The sequence below is a fragment of the Tachyglossus aculeatus genome, chromosome 2 (assembly GCF_015852505.1).
Source record: "Tachyglossus aculeatus isolate mTacAcu1 chromosome 2, mTacAcu1.pri, whole genome shotgun sequence".
NCBI lineage: Eukaryota > Metazoa > Chordata > Mammalia > Monotremata > Tachyglossidae > Tachyglossus > Tachyglossus aculeatus.
Genome location: NC_052067.1, coordinates 65233416 through 65256072, shown reverse-complemented (window position 1 = coordinate 65256072; position 22657 = coordinate 65233416). Strand labels below are relative to the sequence as shown.

Sequence of the window (22657 nt, the reverse complement as noted above, 5' to 3'; positions counted from 1 at the left end):
GATGATTCAGAGTGAACAACTGCCTGTTTTTATCTATTCCCCACTAAAATATCAAGCAAATCAAGAAGGGAGGAGTAGAAGTAGTAACTGGATACAGAGCAATCATCCACTCCCTCTTATTTTTAAATAAAGAAGGAACAGGGGACAGTGAGCAGATCTGTTATTTCAGGGGGAGGAAAAAAGCTCAATAGGACAAAGAGAATACAATCCTCTGAACTTGGACAAAATTTAAGTAGGTCAAGTGGAAAAAACAAGAAGAATCAGTAGGAATTCCATAAAACAGCAACAATGAGGAACACAACCCAAATGTAGGTTGCCAGAAGGTACAATAAAAAACACACAGCAGCATAAAGCTCAGTGAAACGCACAGGCATGTTTGTTTTGGAAGCTCCGAGCCTGGCGTGTGGGTGGATCCAATTAGAAATGCCAAACTGTTGCACTAAGCAGCCTTCTCCGCTTGTCCCTCTCCTTACCGCTCCCCATTCCCAATCTCTGAATACCCCAGGAGATCAGTTTTTAAATCATTCCCTATTGTATCCCACCGCAAGGACTAAAGCTGTTCACTAGGGCAATTAAACCACTTCCTTAAAACAGGAATAAAACTTGTTCGCCAACAGAGTCAGTTTAAGTACTGCTAGCAGAGTTCCACAAACGGGGAATATTCTGGTAAATATGGAGGATGTGTCTCCCCACCACTCTCTCTAGTCCATACTTCACTCTGTGACCCAGATAATTCTTCTCCAAAATGTTCAGTCCACATTTCCCCACTCCTCAAGAACCTCCAGTGGTTGCCCATCCACTTTTGCATCAGAGAAACTCCTTACCATCAACAAGAAGGCATTTGATCAGCTCAGACTAAGCCTTTATTTCCATCAGCCCACCCCAGTGCATCAACTATGAATTTGGCTGTGTACCCCTTAATCGCTTCGATATTCACCTGAGACCCACAGTACTTTTAAATATATTCTTATATTCTATTTCCCTCATCCCTAATCTATTTTAATGTCTTTCTCTATAGGCCATGAGCTCCAACAATCAATCACATTTACTGACCACTTCCTGTGCGCAGAGCACTGGAATAAGTGCTTGGGAGAGTACATTATAACAATAGAACAGAGTTGGTGACATGTTCCCTGCCCACAATGAACTTACAGTCTACAGGGGGAGACAGAAGTTAACATAAATAAATAAATTATGGAGATTATATATGTGTTGTAAACTATGGGTAGGTAACATGTCTGCTAATTCTGTTGCATTGTACTCTCAAGTGCTTAGTACAGTGTTCTGCACATAGTAAGTGCTCAGTAACTACCACTAACTGGCAACTGGCAGAGACTGGATTAGAACCCAAGTCCTCTGAGTCCCAGGCCCATGCTCCTTCCATGAGGCCAGGCTGCTCCTCTGGTTCCGCTGCTTATTGTTCATGCAATCCATTACTTTAGCTGCCTTTGTCAGCTACCTCCACCTTGAATGTGAGCCGCATGTGGGAGAGGGGATGATTACAGTATGTTTGTACCTTCCTTAGAATTTAGCACAGTGCTTGGTACATAGTAACCACTTAATAAATACCATAATTAATTAGGGGTCATCAGTAGAAAATTATCAGATGGGGGTCGGATGTGGTTATATTTTTAATGGAAACGTAATTTGTGGGTGGGGGCACTCGCAGAAAGGTAGAACACACAGATCTGATGTCAATATAAAAAAATCCTATTTCCTTGAGCTCCAAATACTGCATTACTATTTGCCTTTGTTGTGACATTATGAATGCACTGGTCTGGAGATGCTTCCCTGCAAGGGAAAGACCAGGAAAGTTGATACTTGGCAAGAAAAATACATCAAAACAGTGCTTTACCATGCAGCCATTTGCATTAACAAAATGAGAAAAATATCCATGACAAAGGAAAATTCAATCCAGTAAAAGAACACAGCCATGATTATAATAAACGTTATTACTAAGAAACTTTTTTTTTTACCCTGAGAGGGTGCTTTGTTAAAGGTGAGGCTTTAAAACAAATCTGCATTCAGAGCTTCCTGAAAAAATACCTGTTCTCCCTTCCCCTTAAACTGTGAGCCCCATGAGGCTATCTTGTATCTAACCTAGTGCTTAGTACAGTGTTTGGCACATAGTAAGTGCTTAAATGTCAACATTGTAATTTTTATAATAATTTCATATGACCATTTTAAAGCAATTCACACTACTGACTGGTTAGTACAATAAGTTACAAGCCCCCGACTCAGAGAAGTCTGACGTGTATCAACTGCCCCACTGTGCCACTTGCAAGCACATTCCCCTTTTCAGACCATGTCTCCCCACTCCCCAAGGACCTCCAACGGCTGCCCATCCACCTCCACGTCAAACAGAAACTCCTCACTATCAGCTTTAAAGCACTCAATCAGCTCAGCCCCTCCTAGCTCACCTCACTCATCTCCTGTTACAGCCCAAACCACAAACTCCACTCCACTAATGCCAGCTTACTCACTGTGCCCTGATCTCGTCTATCTGGACGTCGACCCCTTTCCTACATCCTCCCCCTAGCCTGGAACTCCCTCCCGCTCCAAATACACCAGACCACCACTCTCCTTACCTTCAAAGCATTATTAAGGTCACATCTTCTCCAAGAGCCCTACCCCTTAAGCTCTCTCTCCCTTCCGCGTCATCTATGTGGCTACCTGGTGGCTCCAGTGGCTACCAATCAACCTACGCATCAGGCAAAAATTCCTCACCCTTGGATTCAAGGCTCTCCATCACCTTGCCCCCTCCTACCTCAACTCCCTTCTTTCCTTCTACAGCCCAGCCCGCACCCTCCACTCCTCTGCCACTAACCTCCTCATTGTGCCTCGTTCTCACCTGTCCCGCCGTCGACCCCCGGCCCACGTCCTCCCCATGGCCTGGAATGCCCTCCCTCCACACATCTGCCAAGCTAGCTCTCTTCCTCCCTTCAAGGCCCTACTGCGAGCTCACCTCTGCCAGGACGCCTTCCCAGACTGAGCCCCCTCCTTCCTCTCCCCCTCCTCCCCATCCCCCCAGCCTTACCTCCTTCCCCTCCCCACAGCACCTGTATATATGTATATATATTTGTACGTATTTATTACTCTATTTATTTTACTTGTACATATTTATTCTATTTATTTTATTTTGTTAATATGTTTTGTTTTGTTGCCTGTCTCCCCCTTCTAGACTGTGAGCCCGTTGTTGGGTAGGGACTTTCTCTATATATTGCCAACTTGTACTTCCCAAGTGTTTAGTACAGTGCTCTGCACACAGCAAGTGCTCAATAAATACGATTGAATGAATGAATGAACGAATCTATGCAGTTGGATCTGAGACCTTTGGACACTTGATATTTGCCCCACTCCCAATCCTGCAGCACTTAAGTACATAGCTTTAAATTATATAATACAAATTACTTTTTCATTCATATTAACGTCTGCCTCCCCTTTAAACCGTAAACTAGTTGCAGGCAGGGAACATGTCTGCTTATTTTGCTGTCTTTTACACTCTCCTAAGTGCTTAGTAAAGTGCTCTGCCTATAGTAAACCCTCAATAAATACCACTGATTGATTTTCACTAGGTCATACTGTTTCATTATATCTTAAGCCTTTAATTCTTAAATTAGCCATGTAGACCAACTTTTATAAAAGGATGCCAGCGACGTGACCCTTGACCTTTCTGGGACCAGAGGAAGCCAACACTTGGACTCCCTCCCAATCCAGCCCCATGCACTATCCCAAGACCCCCGCAATGCTACCACAGATGTGAAGGGGTGAAGGGAGGAGGCTGTGAAGGGGGTCGCTGCTCCCTGGAGAGGGTACCTGGTGGTTAAAAGCCCTTGAACTGATAGTAAAGTCCCAGAACTAATCTCCTCCCCTCTAGACTGTAAGCTCATTGTTGGCAGCGAATGAGTTGACTAAATCTGTTGTACTGTACTCCCCTAAGCGCTTAACACAGTGCTTTGCATACAAGTGCTCAATACATACAATTGATTGATCCTCCAGACCTCTACTAGAAGTAGTGTGGCTTAATGGATAGAGCACAGGCCTGGGGAGTCAGAAGGACCTGGATTCTAACCACCCCCACTACTCTGCTATGTGACCTTGGGCAAGTCACTTCAATTCTCTGTGGCTCAGTTATCTCATCTGTAAAATGAAAATTGAGATTGTGAGCCCCATGTAGGACAGGGACTGTTTCCAGCCCAATTTCCTTGTATCCACCCCAGTGCTTGGTACAGTGCATGGCACATAGTGAGTGCTTAATAAATACTATAATTATTACAATTATTAGTATTATTACTATTAAAAACACCAAGAGTGATTCCTCTGCCAATGCTCAACTATGCAAAAGCTACAAGGAGGCTACCTGGGCAACAGCCTGGGTGGCCTCTGGCGCTAAGGCACAGCACTGGCACTCTGTTGTGGTCATTTTGATGCTTTTTTGGATATAAAATTATTGCATGAACTTGGCAATACCCACTGCTTATTCACTTATTGCACCTACACTTCCAGAGAGAAAAAGACAACTATTTACTGAGTGCTTACTATGTGCAAAGCACAGGAGTAAGCACTTGGAAGAATACAATATAACACATTCCCTGCCCACAACAAGCTTAGGAGATTCCATCCATTTACTGACAAGATGGGAGAGGAGGGCTTTGTGCTTGCTATTTTTAAAACACTTATTGGAAACTTTGACTTCACTTTCAAAGAGATTTTGGTCTTCTCCCTCTCCAAAGATTAGTATTTACCCAAAGGCTGTTTTTTTTTTTTTCACTCTACTTGAGCAAAGAGTTCTGTTTCCTAATCCTGGGCTGTGAATGCCTCACCTCAAAGTGTCCAAATGTCGTTTTTTCTTTCTTGCATACGAGCAGGTCCTTAAAAAATGCTTCTTAGAATGTACTACTATTATAGTGCCAAGTGAGAATTACTTTCTGAAAACATGACCATTAAGTCAAGTCAAGGGAATGTTCCTTCAATTTCCCCACAAATTCTGCATTAACCACTCCACAAGCATGTCCCAGACTCTCAAACATCTTTAAAAATTAGGGTTAGCTTTAGCCCCAAAGAAATAAAAATCGCTACTTTTATACTTTAAGCCTATATTTGATTTTAAAACATTACGTAGTGGGTTATCATACAGTACAGAGCCAAGTGAGAAGCAGTGTGGTCCAGTGGACAGAGCAGGGGCCTGAGAGTTAGAAGGGCCTGAGTTCTAATCCTGACTCTGCCACATTGCTGTGTGACCTTGGGCAAGTAACTTAATAATAACAACAAGAATAATAATTGTGGTACTTGTTAGGTGTTTACTATGTGCCAGGCACTGATCTAAGCACTGGGGTAGATACAAGATAATTGGTTTGTACATAGTCCCTGTCCCACGTAGAGCTCACAGTCTTAATCCCCATTTTACAGATGAGGGAACTGAGGCACAGAGAAGTTAAGTGACTTGCCCAAGATCGTACAGCAGACAAGTGGCAGAGTAGGGTTTAGAACCCAGATCCTCTGTCTTTCAGACCCGTGCTCTTTCCACTGGACCACGCTGCATTCCTAGTTATGCCATCATGTAAAAGGACATCTCCATCTGGATGTCTGCCTGCCATCTAAAACTCAGTATGTCCAAGACTGAGCTCCTTATCTTCCCTCCCAAACCCTGTCCTCTCCCTGACTTTCCCATCACTGTAGACAGCACTACCATCCTTCCCATCTCACAAACCCACAATCTTGGTGTCATACTCAACTCCGCTCTCTCATTCACCCCACACATCCAATCCGTCACCAAAACCTGCAGGTCTCACCTCCACAACATCGCCAAGATCCACCCTTTCCTCTCCATCCAAACCGCTACCTTGCTGGTTCAGTTTCTCATCCTATCCCAACTGGATTACTGCATCAGCCTCCTCTCTGATCTCCCATCCTCCTGTCTCTCCCTGCTTCAGTCTATACACTATATATAGTCTTTGTACAGAAACACTCTGGGCACGTCACTCCCCTCTCAAAAATCTCCAGTGGTTGCCTGTCAACCTACGAATCAAGCAAAAACTCCTCACTCTCAGCTTCAATGCTCTCCATCACCTCGCCCCCTCCTACCTCACCTCCCTTCTCTCCTTCTACAGCCCACCCAGCACCCTCTGCTCCTCTGCCACTAACTTTCTCACTGTGCCTCGTTCTCACCTGTCCCACTGCCAACCCCCGGCCTACGTCCTCACCCTGGCCTGGAATGCCCTGCCTCCGCACATCCGCCAAGCTAGCTCTCTTCCTCCCTTCAAAGCCCTACTGAGAGCTCACCTCCTCCAGGAGGCCTTCTCAGACTGAACCCCCTTTTTCCTCTCCTTCTCCCCATCGCCCCCCTGCCCTACCTCCTTCCCTTCCCCACAGCACTTGTATACATTTGTACAGATTTACTACTCTATTTTACTTGTGCATATTTACTATTCTATTTGCTAATGATGTGCATCTAGCTTTAATTCTATTTACTCTGACGGTTCTGACACCTGTCTACATATTTTGTTTTGTTGTCTGTCTCCCCATTCTAGACTGTGAGCCCACTGTTGGGTAGGGACCGTCTCTATATGTTGCCTACTTGTACTTCCCAAGAGCTTAGTACAGTGCTCTGCACACAGTAAACGCTCAATAAACATGATTGAATGAATGAATTGCAGATTTATACGCACCCCCATACACGTTACATTAAACAAGCAAATAATCAAGAAGACACATTTCACGGGCCTCTCTGTACTACAATTAATAAGGACAGCACCTTGGGTAAACCTCCTGTCACTGAAATTAATCAAACTACAGCTCGCCCGAATGGATGAAATTCGCATTAACACCGTGAACATTTCACAGTAGTACTGTACAGTGAGCCCAAAATCATTGCCTTTTGAACAAATGCTACTTGGCTCAAAGACAGGTTACAATTTATGAGAACTTGTCCTTGGACCCCAACAACCGACCTCTGACAAAACTGGCCTGGGCTCTTTTGGGACTTCGGTAGAGAAAAATACCTTTAACGGGTGGGATGGAAGCTCGGTAATTTATTGCTTTTCACAGCCCCAGAAAGCATGGAAGGTGCTGGAAAACTGTAAAATTGTGCTCTTGTCCTTCCCATAGAAAAATAAGCATACTTTTCAAACTCATCTGTCAGAAAAGCTAATATGGTTTCTGGAATTACATATCAGAACAAAAAGAAACTTGGGGAGGGGGAGGAGTAGTACACGCAAAAATACATATTATAAGCTACAGATTTGTTTCAGTCCTACCAAACTCCAAGTAAAGGAGGAGTAAGATGATATGAGCAACATCACAGTAAGCTGATATGAGCAAACATTCAGGTTCTTTGATTGGTAAATATACAACACCACTTCTTCTGTTCAATATCATTAGGGAACGTGTCAAAATCAGTCTACTAAGTTCCTGTCAAACAACAGATGCCAGCGGGTGAGAGTTGAAGAGCAGGAGCATGACAAGAAATAATAGAGTACACCTCACTCAATCAATACTATTTACTGAATGCTCATTGTGTGCAGAGCACTGTACTAAGAGCTAGAGAGAGTACAATGCAATAATTAGTACACACGCTCCCTGCCCACAACAAGCGTTCAGTCTAGAGGGCTAAAGCGTGAAACCCTAATAATAATAATAATAATTATGGTATTTATTAAGTGCTTACTATGTGCCAAGCACTGTTCAAAGCTCCTTGTGGGGAGGTGAGAGGGAGTCAAGCCACTGTCACTGACCCACTTACACAAGGGTCAATACTAAGAAGAGAATTCAATGGGAAATAGGTTTTCTTCTGTATTATGCATTCAAATCACCATCACATTTCCTTTCTTAACTTCATCCTGAACAGTCCTGACTGATCAACAGGGAACTTCGACCCTGCCTAATGGAGGAAGCAAGAATATCTCTAGAAGATTCTTCTAATAATAATAATACTAATAGTAATAATAGTATTTATTAAGCATGCATTATGTGCCAAGTGAAGGGCTGGGGTAGATACAAGTTTAACCGGAACAGACTCAGTCCCTTTCGCAAAGGGGACTCATAATCTAAGAGAGAGAGGAAGCACATTGAACTGGAAAAGGCACTGCATCCCCATTTTATGGATGAGGAAATTGAGTCACAGAGAAGCTAAGTGATTTCCCCAAGGTCACTTGGCAGACAAGTGGCAGAGCCAGGATTAGAACCCAGGTCCTCTGTCTCCCAGGCCCGTGCTCTTTCCACTAAGCCATGCTGCTTCTCCAATAATAATAATGATAATAATGGTATTTTTTAAGCACCCACTATGTGCCAGGCACTTTATAAGTGCTGGGATGGATACAAGCAAATCAGGTTGGACACAGTCCCTGTCCCACACGGGGCTCACAATACTAATCACCATTTTACAGACAAGGTAATTGAGGCACAGAGAAATGAAGTGACTTGCTCAAGATCATAAGGTAGACAAATGGCGAAGCCAGGATTACAACCCAGGTCCTTCTGACTTCCAGGCCTGTGCTCTACCCACTAGACCACATTGCTTCAGTAGTTAGTGCTTAGGTAAAGGGGGTTATAGGATGTGTGTCCCCCCAGCTCTAAAGCTAGCGGAGGACCCGGGGCAGCCCAGCCTGTTGCCCACTGGCCCGCCTCACTTCTGGGGAGGTGGAGGCTCTGTCTTTTCCCAAAGAACCTTCTAGTGTGTCCTTTTGTTGTCATTACATCATGTTATGTAACAAAATAAATATTATGTCTTCTAGGTCAGCACAGGGGTGCCTGGTATTTTTGAGGCCTTAACTAAAACCTATTCTTGAAGGGAAACAGGCTGAGAGAATCAGAGTCACTGGGAAAAGTGATGACAAAAGGAATATAGCCGTGGATTTTCAGGTGCCTCATTTCCTGGGAGTCCGCCAGTTCAATTAAGGGCAGGTTTGAAAATATCTGTTCCTGAAGGAGAGAAACATTTTCTGTCAGAAGTGGAAAGATGTTAACAGAAAACTCGATTTTTTTTTTGTTTGGTTTTTTTGTGGGTTTTTTATGGCAGTTTTTAAGCACTTACAATTTGTCAAACACTGCCCTAAGTGCTGGGGTAGATTCATGTTGATTAAGTCAAATAGTCCCTGCCCTCCTGGAGCTCGCAGTCTAGGTGGAAGGGAGAATGTGTATTTAATACCCATTTTACAGATGAGGTAACTGACACCAAGAGATGTTAAGTGACTTGCCAAGGTCACATATTAGGCAATTGGAAGAGCCACGATTAGAACCCAGGTCCTCTGACTCCCAGACCTGCTCTTTCCCACTAGGCCATGTTTCTTTTCCAGATCCATTTCCCTTTTCTTTCTGAACGCTGACCCTACCTGTCTTGTGATGAAAGGTGCTTCTTGATTCTCTCCTGAGCTCTGAATTGTAGGCTTTCCCAGCTTATTTCTACCCCAGAGCTCAGTACACTGTCTGGTAAGCGCTTTAACAAATATCATTTAAAAAAAAATAATCTTTTTTGTTGACCAATTCATTAAACTCTCATACATTGTTGTCAATCAATATACTGATCATATTTATTGAGAACTTGTGTGCAAAACTCTGTTCTAAGGCCTTGGGAGAGTACAATATAACAGAGTTGGTAGAGATTCCCTACCCACAACGAGCTGACTGTCTAGAGGGGGAATGAGATATTAATATGAATAAATTATATATACGTACATAAGTGCTGTGGGGCTGAGAGTGTGGTGAATAAAGGGAGCAGATCAGGGTGACACAAGGGAGTGGGAATCACCTACTCACAAACACTCCTGTGCTACATGAGTGTCCCTTGGCTCTGCCTCAGGAAAGGATGGATGGACCTAACTTTTCCTCACTTGATAGAACTTCAAGACAAAACCAAAACTGCAGAAGACAAATGTATCAGTGTGGAAAAAAAAAATACGAATTCATTCATTCAATCATATTTATTGAGCGCTGTGTGCAAAGCACTGTACTAAGCGCTTGGGAAGTACAAGTTGGCAACATATAGAGACGGTCCCTACCCAACAATTCCATCATTTCCCAAGTTTAAAAAGTTACTGAAAAAAGAATTGCATTTGTTTTTTCGTTGTTTTTTTTTTCCCCTCCAACTATTAAAATTAGAGTTCCAGCTGGGTAAATGTTAGCATGGAGGTCTTGGGAAAGAGAAACAGTTAACTGAAGATGTCCATAATTATAAAGGTATCAATGTAAGACCATCTGGAAATAATCAATAAAGCCTTAGAATTTATCTACAACTGTATTTTAAAGCTGGTTATCATTCGTTTTCAAGAATATTCAGACAGTTGAACTGAGGGAAATGGGGACACTACTAATTAACTGAATATTTTTAGCCTGTTAATATTTCTGAGAAGTAATCACCTCTGATATTTCAAATGGAAGCTTTAAAAAGCTGGTTCCTATTGCCTTACTGTGCCTTTACTCCAACCTGTGGGTGTTTGACAAAAAATGAAATTTATTCTTGTTTCACCTCAGGAAGAAGTGAGTTTTCATCCCAACTTGACATACAAGGTTACTAAAATGTCTCAGCCCACGCATAAATCAATAGCATTTATCAAGCACCAGAGTGCCCGAGCAATGTACTATGCACTTGGAAAAGTACAACTCTGCTATACTGTAGTCTCTCAAGTGCTTAGTGTAGTGCTCCACACACAGCAATTGCTCAATAAATACCATTGGTCCACTGATTGACAGAAGCACAACCACCACTTTGCACCTGCAAGAAACTTACACTCTGAACAGAGGAGACAGACATCAGTTGACAATGAAATGAGAACAAATTATCCAATAAGCACAGTTGCTTATTCTTTTGTTATAATACAAAATGGAGGAGACCGGGCCCATTGGCCTTCTGCCTTTCCCTTTCACTTGCCTATACCTTAATTTAGATTCAATTTCATACAATTGTATTTATTGAACAATTACTGTGTGCAGAGCACTATACTAAGCGCTTGGGAAAGTACAATACAGCAATAAAGAGAGACAATCCCTGCCCACAACGAGCTCACAGTCTAGAGGGGGGAGAGAGACATACAACCACCACTGTCTCCTCAGGCTAAGGCCGGGGTTGACCATCCCTGGAACACAACCAAAGTCATCTCCCTCAAGCCAAGGCTGGGGGGTTGACTGGCTGAGGAACACTTTTTTATGTTTTTTTAATGGCACTATGTGCTGGAGCCAATCAGGCTGGACACAGTCCCTGTCCCACATGGGGCTCACAATCTTAATCCCCATTTTACCGATGAGGCAACCTAGGCACAGAGAAGCAAAGTGACCTGCTCAAGGTCAGATAACAGACCCGTGAAAGAGCCAGGACCAGAACCCAGGTCCTTCTGAATCCCAGACCCATGCTCCATCCACTAGGCTGAGCTGCATCTCGTGATCATGGGCATGAATGTGAACAGGACCACAGACTTGTCCTGGGGCTAGGGCTGGGGGGTTTCCAGCTCTAGAACAGGACAACGTCCATCTCCTCAGGCCAAAGTTGGAGGCTTACTGGCCCTGAGTATGACCACAGTCTTCTCCTTGGGCCAAGGCTGGGCTTTATCACAGTCTCCTCCTCGGGACAAGGCTGGGACTTTCACTGGAAGCAGCATGGAAGAGTTGATAGAGCACGGCCTGGGAGTCAGGTGGTCATGGGTTCTAATCCCAGCTCTGCCACTTGTCTGCTGTGTGGCCTTGGGCAAGTCACTTCACTTTCTCCATGGCTCAGATACCTCATCTGTAAAATGGGGATTGAGACGGTCAGCCCCACAAGGAACAGGGACACTGTTCAACCCGATTTCCCTGTATCCACTCCAGCGCTTAGTACAATGCCTGGAACATAGTAAATGCCCAATACCATCATTATTTTTATCATTAATAATGATAATAATAATCATTATCATCATCATCACTGCTCAGGAGTTAATTTTCCCACAATTCCTCTGAGAGTGGTGAAAGGGAAACACAAAGATTTCTTCTTACTACATAATAGATTGTGCTTGGCACACAGTGCTAGACAGATACCATTATTATTTAAGTATTTCCCCCAATGACAAAATTACACTGCTGGTGTCTGGAATTCATGGCAAACATCTTCTCAACTCACCTCTTTTTGGAGGCTTTCCTGGATGTTTTTGTAGCCTAATCCCAAGGCTGAGAACTAGGTATGGGAGATCAGGAGAGAGAGAGTTGGATTCATTTCCTCTTGGAACCTGTTCCTATTATCACATCTCTATCCCCTGGAGTGCATTTCGCTAGGACACTACTCACGGTAAACCCTGGTGAGAGCCAAGGCCCTGATAGGGAGCAAGGTTAATAACAAATTCTAGACTGGAAGCTCACTGTGGGCAGGGAGTGGGCAGGATTCACTCATTCAATCCTATTTATCAAGCACTTACTGTGTGCAGAGCACAGTACTAAGTGCTTGGGAGAGTACAATATAACAATAAACAGACCTATTCCCTGTCCACAATGAGTTTACAGCCTACGGAGGGAGACAGACATTAATATAATTAAATTACAGATATGTTCATAAGTGCTGTGGGGCTGGGACTGGAGATGAATAAAGGGAGCAAGTCAGGGTGATGCAGAAGGGAGTGGGAGAAGAGGAAATGAGGGCTTAGGGAAGGCCTTTCAGAGGAGATATGCCTTCAATAAGGCTTTGAAGGCGAGGAGAGTAATTGCCTGTTCAATAACTCTGTTAAACTGTACTCTCCCAAGTGCTTAGTACAGTGCTCTGCACACAGTAAGTGCTTGATAAATACCACTGACTGATTGATAAATTAGCACCATTTCTTCTCACATCAACCAGGGGCCTGGAATTTATGTTCCTCCAGTCAGTGATAGAAAGTGATATAGCCTCTTCACCTTTAAGAGTTTCCCAAATTATGGTGTTGTACATATACAAGCCAGTTAGCAATATGCAACTTTCATGCGAATACAATTTTTCCCATAAGAAAAACTAAGGTAAGCCTTCACAACCTACTCATAATTCTAGATAGCTCTACAGCCCTGTCCCCACAGAAGTGTGGTTAACTAGTTTGAGATTTTGCCAGATATCATTTATGGATATACAAGTCCAAACCACAAAAATCCATGTTCATTCATTCAACATAACTGCTTGAGTGCCCACAAAGAATTCTGACTTAGTGGGGATTTATAATTTACACTGAAAATATTTACACTTATATGGCAGAGAACAGCTACACTGGTTAAAGATATGCAAGACTGCATTTGCACACAACACCTCTAACTTCATCCTTGGGATATGGGCAAATTTAAATGACACTACTTTCCAAACTGAGTTACCTAATCACATGCAGTTCAGGGGTCAATTAATCAATGCTATTTATTGGATGCTCACTATGTGCAGGACAATCTAAGAGCTTGGGAGGGTATATATAGGGAAGCAGCGTGGCTCAGTGGCAAGAGCCTGGGCTTGGGAGTCAGAGGTCATGGGTTCTAATCCCAGCTTTGCCGCTTCTCAGCTGTGTGACCTTGGGCAAGTCACTTCACTTCTCTGTGCCTCAATTCCCTCATCTGCAAAATGGGGATTAAGACTGTGAACACACATGGGACAACCTGATCACCTTGTATCCTCCCCAGCGCTTAGAACAGTGATTTGCAAATAGTAAGCGCTTAACAAATACCATTATTATTATTATTATTATTATTACTATAATACAATAGAATTGGAAGACACAAACCCTGCCCTTAAGCTCAATGTGGGCAGGGAACATGTTTACCAGCTCTGTTGTACTCTCCAAGTGCTTAGTACAGTGCTCTGCACATAGTAAGCACTCAATAGATACCACTGATTGAAGAAGGTGAAAGTCTTGTGGGAAAGACAGATATTAAAATGAATTACAGGAAGGGGGAAGCAACTCATATATATTAAGTACTGTGGGGGTGGTGGGGGAGGAAAGTAGTTAATTGCTTAGGGGATATGGACTCGTGGTATTTGGGGACGGTATTTCATTCAATTGTATTTATTGAGTGCTTACTGTGTGCAAACTACTGTAGTACCCAGCTTGGGAGAGTAAAATATAACAAACAGATACATTCCTACCCACAATAATTATTTGTTAAGCACTTACTAGGTGTCAAGCACTGTCCTTGACAGTCTAAAGGGGAGGGACAACAGGTATTGAACCCCCATTTCACAGATGAGGAAACTGGAGCACAGAGATGAAAAATGACTTGCCCAAGGTCACACAGCAGACAAGCAGTGGAGCCAAGAACAGAGCACAAGTCCTCTGACCCCCAGGCCATGCAGCTCCCTGGATTGCATCAGGGAAGGAGGAAAGGGTGAGAAGATGAGAGGTGAGTCAGGGAAGGCTTCCTGGAAGAGAGGGGATTTCAGGAGAACTTGGAAGATGGAGAGAGTGGTGCTCTGTGGAAGATGAAGAGGGAGAGAAATCCAGGGAGGAGGGAGGGCATGAGCAAGGGGGTAAGGGTAAGGACGGACAAGAGCTAGGCAAAGTGAATATGCTGGTTTTAGAGGAGCTAAGTGTGCAGTCTGGGTTGGAGTAGGAAAGGAATTGATTGAGTGCCTTAAAGCCAACAGTCAAGAGTTTTTGCTTGAATTGGAGAGGAATGGGCAACCACTGGAGGTTTTTAAGGAGTGGAGGGACATCGTTGGGTTCCAGCAAGAAAGCAGCCAAGTTTGGCACAGTATGGTACAATACCAGTATATACAGTAAACAAATCTCAAATTAGAAATTACTATTAAGATGAAATCTTCCTAATCATTAATATTACTTCTAAATTCTTTGGGATATTCTGACTGACTTGTTGACTCAACTACATTTATGAAATTTCAGGCTGCTTGCTGAAAAATCAAGAACTCTCCCATATTTTCATTCCAGAGCTGCTTATGTTATTACAAATATCTAGCATGAGAATGTCAAACTACAAGTCTAGACTATACGGAAAAAGCGGGAGGGAGGTGCAAAATAAGGATTTAATTTACCAGTCAGCCACTTCCAAAATTCTTGGACCTGCTACTGAGAAGCTGGCAGCCACACTTCAGTTATTTGAGATGCCCAATGAAATACCAAGGGAATTTGAAGCACCTTTCTCCCTGATGAGTAAGAGATGCAGATACTGATCTGAGGCAGAGGAATCATGCCCAGACGCAAGAGATGACTCGCTTGGATTCTTTTTACCATTGGAATGACTGAAAGAATACAGGCTTGAACAAGAACCAGCCTGATATCTAGCAAGTGCCGAGGGAGGAAGCCCATCACCTGCCCCCTCCTACCCTACCAGCTGATTTCCTACTACAATGCAGTCCACACATTTGGCTCCTCTAATACCAACCTACTCACTGTACCTCGATCTCATCTATCTTGCCTCTGGCCTGCAACGTCCTTCCTCTTCAAAACCGGCAGATGATCACGTTCCACACCTTCAAGACTTACTGAAGACACATCTCCTCCAAGAAGCCATCTCTGACTGGGCCCTCATTTCCTCTTCTGCCATTCCCTTCTGCGTCACCCTTGCACTTGGCTTTGCACTTCTTATTCACCCCTCCCTCAGATCCATAATTTATTTATACTAATGTCTGTCTCCCCCTCTAGACCGTTAAGTTCATTATAGGCAAGGAATGTACCTCCCAACTCTGTTATATCATAATAATAACAGTAATAATAATCCTGGTATTTGTTGAGTGCTTACTATGTGGCAGGCACTGTACTAAGCACTGGGATAGACACAAGGCAATTGGGTTGGACACATTCCCTGTCCCTCATAGGGCTCACAGTCTTAATCTCCCTTTTAAGATGAGGTAACTGAGGTACCTAAGTTACCTCAACTAAGCTGAATTGACTCACCTGTGCTAGGCAGCAGCATGGGAAAGAGTCAAAGACGGATGATCAAGTGACCAAAGACAACAGCAGAGACTTAAGTTTTTACTGCATAAAAGAAGGCAATGGTAAACCATTTCTGTATTTTTTACCAAAAAAACTACAGAAAAAGAATCATAGAGTCACTATGAATCAGACATGGCTCGAAGGCATCTAAGAAGAAGAACTGAGGCACAGAGAAGGTAAGTGACTTGTCCAAGGTCACACAGCAGACAAGTAGATTATTCATTCGATTGTATTTATTGAACACTTACTGTGTGCAGAGCACTGTACTAAGCACTTGGGAGAGTACAATATTAACAATAAACAGACACATTCCCTGCCCATGGTGAGCTTTCAGTCTACAGAGAGAGACAGACATTAGTATAAATAAAATTACAGATGTGTACATAAGTGCTGTAGGGCTGAGAGGGGGAATGAAGTGCTTGTACTCTCCCAAGCACTTAGTACAGTGCTCTGTACACAGTAAGCAACCAATTAATATGATCAATTATATTGAGTGGAGGAAGGTGAAAAGGAGGAGAGAAGGCGAGAGAGAGGAGAGCAAGCCTAGAGAACACATTTGAAATGAGTCAACACAGCATTTTGACCACTCGGCCACCTTCTGAGCAGTGTTTTTGGAGCAGTGGCAGAGCGCTCATCTGGCTGACTCAGTCGTCCATCCACTGGGGCCCCTGCAAGGAACTATTCCACCAAAACTCATTATCAACAACTTCACTTCCAAAGCAGGAGAGCCTGGAAGTGGATTTGCCCAGAACTCAATACCCAGTCCATAAGTTCCTTGTGGGCAAGGAATGGGTATACCACTTCTGTTGTACTGCACTCTCCCAAGCACTTAGTACAGTGCTTTGCACCCAGTAAGCACTCAATAAATACCACTGATTGATTAAACAAAAATTCTAAATTTAAGATTCCCCATCAGCTCTGCCAACAGATCATTCAGGAACCCCCTGAAAAAGTCATATTCCGGACATCACAATGTCTACCATATCACCACTTTGTCCAACAGATGCTCCATACTGGAGGACGATTAAATATTTAAAACATAGTATCAAAGCCCTAACAGGTCAACAATGAGGACCGTTTTATTTTTACGCTGTTCATCTTTAAGGAACACATAAATAGGTAAAGAAAAGGCAGAGTAACTGTGGCTTTGTGGAAAGAGCACTGGCTTGGGAGTCAGAGGTTGTGGGTTCTAATCCCGGCTCCGCCACTTATCAGTTGTGTGACTTTGGGGAAGTCACTTCACTTCTCTCTGTCTCAGCGACCTCATCTGTAAAATGGGGATAAAAAATGATGACATTTGTTAAGTGCTTACTATGTGCGAAGCACTGCTCTAAGCGCTGGATAAAGACTGTGAGCCCCACGTGGGACAACCTGATTACCTTGTATCTACCCGAGTGCTTAGAACAATGCTTGGCACATTCATTCATTCATTCAATTGTTTTTATTGAGTGCTTACTGTGTGCAGAGCACTGTACTAAGCGCTTGGGAAGTACAAGTTGGCAACATATAGAGACGGTCCCTACCCAACAACGGGTTCACAGTCTAGAAGGGGGAGACAGATAACAAAACAAAACATGTGGACAGGTGTCAAGTCATCAGAATATAAGCGCTTAACAAATACCATTATTATTTCAGAAAACAACAGTCCTTCATGACAGATGAAGTGGTCTGTCAGAATGCGGGTTGATGGACTGAATGTTAGCTGCTGAAACACAGAATGGCCTGATGGAGAAATCCCATCTCGCCTGTCGGAGTAACTGGGACTCCTGCAATCTGGGGATAATTCACACCAACCCACAGCTTTCCTCCCCGCTCTTCCTCTTCCAAAAATAGCACACCTGGCTCACAAAACACACTTCCAGACTGCAGTTTCAAGTTACTAGAATTTACTGTTGCCCCAATCACACCCACAACCACAATATCTCCCTAATTCACCAACTGGTTGCAAAAATATTTCGCAAAATAAAAGGCTACAGCTATAAAACAAATCCCCACCTTCAATATGATGACTATCCACTCTTCTACTGCCTCCAAATATACTATAACCACGCCCCAACTGAGGTGTAAAACCAAAGATCTCAGGAAGGTCACATGCCCCCTTCCAATTAAGAGGCTGATTTTGTACTTCTTTCCAAAGGGCAAGGTGCACAACAACCAATTCTCCTCCTTTCTAGTTTTACAACATTTTTCAAACTTAACATGTCCAAAATGGAATTCCTTATCTTTCTGCCCAAATCCTATTCTCCCCATGACTTTCCCAGCACCACCACCCTTCCTGTTTCACAAGCCCGTAACCTTGACGTTATCGACTCCTCTCTCTCACTGAACCCACACATTCAATCTATCACTAAATCCTGTTGGTTCGACCTTCACACATCCACCCTTTCTTCTTCATCCAAACTGCTACTATGTTAATCCAAGCACTTATAATAATAATAATTATGGTATTTGTTAAGCACTTACTATGTGCAAGCACTGTTCTAAGCGCTTATCCTATCCTCCTTTGCATCAGTCTTCTTACTGGTCTCCATGCCTCCTGTGTCTCTGTTAAATGGGGATGAATACTGTGAGCCCCATGTGGGACAGGGACTCTGTTCAATCTAATTAGCTTGTAACTACCATAGTGTTTAGTACAACGCCTAGCAAATAGTAAGAACTTAAATACCATTTAAAAATGAAAACATAGCCTGCTGTGTGACCTTGGGAAAGTCACTTAACTTCTCTTTGCTTCAGTTCCCTATCCTCTGCAAAATGGGTATTCAATACGTCTTCTCCCTCTTACACAGACTGTGAGTCACATGCGGGACAGGATGATCTTGTATGTACCCCAGGGCTTGGCATTAAGTAAGTGCTTCACAAATACCACAGTTATCATTCCTGCTCGAGTAGAGAGTTTTGGAGCCAGCATTCATCGGCTGGACACAACAATCACTTACCTCACTGTTGTGGCCGCGCAAGTTGAAGTTGATTCTCTGAGGGCTGTTCCTTTCCCTCCTACAGTGACTGGAGGTGAACGTCACACCTACGACGCCTCGGCCATTCCCAGTGGCCAGCCAGCCTTCTTCGTAATACCGCCTCCTGCACACTGGCTTCTCCTTCTCACTCTTGGGAACTCTGCCTTTCCAGGAAAGGCAGAGAATATTGGAATCACTGCAAAGGACAGGCCCATGTTCTACTACTGCATACATGCTTTTTTTTGTTTTCTTTTCTTTTTTTTTTCAGTCTTTCATGAAACTGCGTGGGACAAAAATAGGAAAGTCCAGTGCAGAATATTTAAATAGAGATTTGTTGGCTTGGTTGGCTGTTCGTTTTACTTTTGTTTTTCAGTCATCAAGGTCGACCTGGGGTAGATCAGAGGGTCAGTGTTTTATAAATATCCACCAAATGCATAGTGAAAAATTGCTCTCTATAAAAGATGATGGCAGTCTGCTAAGAAAAGTAACGTTAAAAAAAAAATTCTGATACATTTTTAAGTCCTAGGAGTGAGGGTACACATATCCTTTGGAGAAACAGCATCTTTAAGAAGGGGGCATTCAAGGAACAGGTGAGACGTCTTTTTGCTCAACGTGGTTCTCTTTATAGAGCCTGAGATTCCAGTTTAGTGTGAGGGGACTCCAGCGTCGAGGGGGTTGCAAACTTGTAGGGTTCAAGTAACTTAAGGCTTTTTGAACTCCTCCGGTCGGATTTGCTCGTCAAATGTTCAGAAGAAGAAATCGAGTGTATCGAATAGCCGTGCTTTTTCTCCCAAGCCACCCTCTGGCATGTCTTCCGAACCCAACAAATTTCCGCTGCTAAAGCTGAAAAAGATTGCATAAAGGGAACAAAAGGCACACAAACCGTGCAAAACAGACCAGAGCTTGTGCAGGTAGGAGCGCACACCAATCCAGGCTGAAGGGAGTAGAGAGTTGGGGGCGGGAAGTAAAAGAGCTCTCTTCCGTCTGCTCAGAATCAGAAAATCCACCAGTTCCACTGGCTTTTGCAATTCGAAGCCAGTCCCCCACACATGGTGGGCTCTGTTTCCAATGGGGACTCGACACAGTCTGAACTGTTTATTCCGTTTTCTCGCCTGTTCACTCACCTCCTGCTGCCATGTAGGCAAAAAGGGAAAAAAAATCCTCTCATGAAACAGAGTCAGAAATGCTCTAAAGCTTTTAAAGCAGTTAAAATTTTTTGCCTTGGGTGAATCATATATCTCCTCCCCTCCAAAACTGAGTTCTGCTTCAGCGTTTCAGGATTCCTGTCCCCCTCCTCCCTTACCTCCTCTTGCTACTTTTCTTGCTACCGAAGATCATATATTTTTCCTTCCAGCTATAAAAAAAGTGTCAGAAGGAAGCATGACATCAAGTAATTCCCACTCATCTGCAAGTTTTCTAGGATTCAAGGAAGGAGAGAAAAACAATCTCTCGAAAATAGACAAATCAGATTTCCCTTTTTCTACTGTTTCCCGGGAGACTTATCACGCACATCTGAACTGCTCTTTCCTGCTCAGCATCCGAAAAGGTGTCTCCAAACTCCACACTGGCAGTCCAGTCAAAAAGGAATTTTGCCACGCTCTGCTTTTGTCTGCTTGTATTTTCTAAGGAATGGTTTCAAGCCCTATCTTAAGATATCTGCTCTAGAATTGCAGGATGGGAAAAGGAGAAAACAACATAAAACTTCACAACACACTGAACCAAAGAAGAAAGAGAAGAGCAAAGGAATCCGGCCTGTCAGGCCACTGCCCAAAGCTGTCCCATCATTTCTTCTCTCCAGTCATCCCCAACGGTAACTGTCTCTAATCCGTTACATCAGCCCTGATTCAGTGGCCTGAGCCCACTGCCAAAAGTAAATGCCACAGAGAACACATGATCTCCCGTTGGCTAAACCAGTCGGTTTTCACCTCACCCCGTCTCCTCCTCGCTCATTTCATCCTTGAAACGGTAGGGGTCTTGTTCCGGTTTGACCTTTGCGGGACTTTTTTTTTCCTCTTCTTGCACACTTTCTTCACCCGTGAAGACCATAGGGAAAGCCGGATATTAGTAATACGTGGATCTGCCTGTGTGCCTGAGTCCGGTGGGGTCACCTGGTTCCATCTGGCTCTTGAATGAATTGTCATCAGTTGCACAGCCCCCGAGAGTGTGCGGTACGGAGCGGGCAGGTTTGGGTAGACGTGTGCCTTTATAGATTTGTAGATGTATAATGTGTTAGATATACATGCAGACATGCACCCCCTTCTTACTTAGCGTGGCCCTTCAAACTGCATCTGCTTTCCTGCTTCAAGCTGCGCAGTACTAAGTCATTGCTGGAACCATCCTGTTAGCCACTGTTGGCATTCCCTGGGTTCTTCTGAACCTGGAAAAAGAAAATGCAAATTAGAATTAAAGAGTGGGGTTTTTTGGTTTGGGTTTTTTATGGCATTAGTTAAATGCTTACTATGTGCCAGGCGCTGTACTAAACTCTGGGGTAGATACAAGGTAATCAGGTTGCATGCAATCCATGTCCCACATGGGGCTCACATTCTCAATCCCCATTTCACAGATGAGGTAACTGAAGCACAGAGAAGTTAAGTGATTTGCCTAAGGTCACCCAGGAGACAAGAGGCGAAGCTGGGATTAGAACCCAGGTCCTATAACTCCCGAGCCCATGCTCTATCCACTAGGCCACGCTGAGTGTTCTGGGTTTTTTTTCCTATTCTATTCAATCATATTTATTAATAATATAATAATAATGGTATTTGTTAAGCGCTTACTATGTGCAAAGCACTGTTTTAAGCGCTGGGGGGATACAGGATGATCAGGTTGTCGCACGTGGGGCTCACAGTCTTAAATCCCATTTTCCAGATGAGGGAACTGAGGCCCAGAGAAGTGAAGTGACTTGCCCAAAGTCACACAGCTGACAGTCGGTGGAGCTGGGATTTGAACCCACGACCTCTGACTCCAAAGCCTGGGCTCTTTCCACTGAGCCATGCTGCTCTCATGAGACATTCAGGTCTAATTTCTATCCTGGGGTGGAGTTCAGGCAGGTTATGCAGCTAAAAATGGCCAGCCCAATGTTTGGATAATACACTCCTGATTCGCTCTGTTCTCCTTTGACAGGGGAGTCACGTTCCCGATGAACCCCACGTAAAGGAAAACTTTTTCTTTTTTATGGTATTTGCTCAGCGCTTACTATGGGCCAAATCCCAGTCTAAGCGCTGGGGCCGATACAAGTGTATTATGTCAGACACAGTCCCTTATCCCGCAAGGGGCTCCCTGTCCAAGTAGGAGGGAGAATGGGAGGACAGGGGCACAGAGTGGTAAACACTTATTGAACACTTACCATGTGCATAGCACTGTACTAAGCACTTGGGAGAGTACAATAGAAAAATACACACATTCCCTGCCCGCAACTAGCTCACAGTCTAGAGGGGGAGACAGACATTAATATACATAAAGTCAAAAGTCAAAAGATAGTGATTAGTGTACTATGACAGATGAAACTAATTCAGTCCTATACTGGCACCTGGGCAGAGTCTTGATGTGAGTTTTTTTTCTTTTATTATTTTGAATTTTATAAGGGGTGACCAGATAGAGTACCGAGTTAGAGAACCTGGCTGACTTTGCTTCTCAGACAGACTGTGCCTGGCTGGGTGAACTGAGGCACAATGTTCCACAATTGATCCCTCGGAGCCTTCATTGGATCTTCCACAGCCCCAAGAGCACCTAGTTCGAGCCCCGGCAAACCCCGGTGGGCACACGGAAGGCTGCCAGAAAGCACAGCCATGCCCTCTGTCTGGAACGCAGGTTTCTGGCTCTGAGGCCGCTGCTTCTCCCGGTCCACACGACCCACCC

At 43.8% G+C, this 22657-nt stretch overlaps 1 protein-coding gene across 3 annotated transcripts in view; it reads right to left on the bottom strand.

Annotated features, from left to right (window-relative positions):
• The window catches only part of TULP4 (TUB like protein 4), a 269950-nt gene that overhangs the window by 204232 nt on the left and 43061 nt on the right, over window positions 1-22657 (bottom strand). Inside the window, exons 2-3 of one of the 3 annotated variants that reach the window (XM_038770541.1) lie at window positions 20733-21179; window positions 18785-19929 (exon numbers count right to left, since the gene is read on the bottom strand). In XM_038770541.1, coding sequence (XP_038626469.1) covers window positions 18785-19036 — 252 coding nt within the window. In that variant the 5' untranslated portion in view covers window positions 19037-19929; window positions 20733-21179. Of the gene's footprint in view, window positions 1-18784; window positions 21180-22657 lie in introns of all 3 variants that reach the window. The other 2 variants (XM_038770542.1, XM_038770540.1) reach the window with 2 other exon arrangements.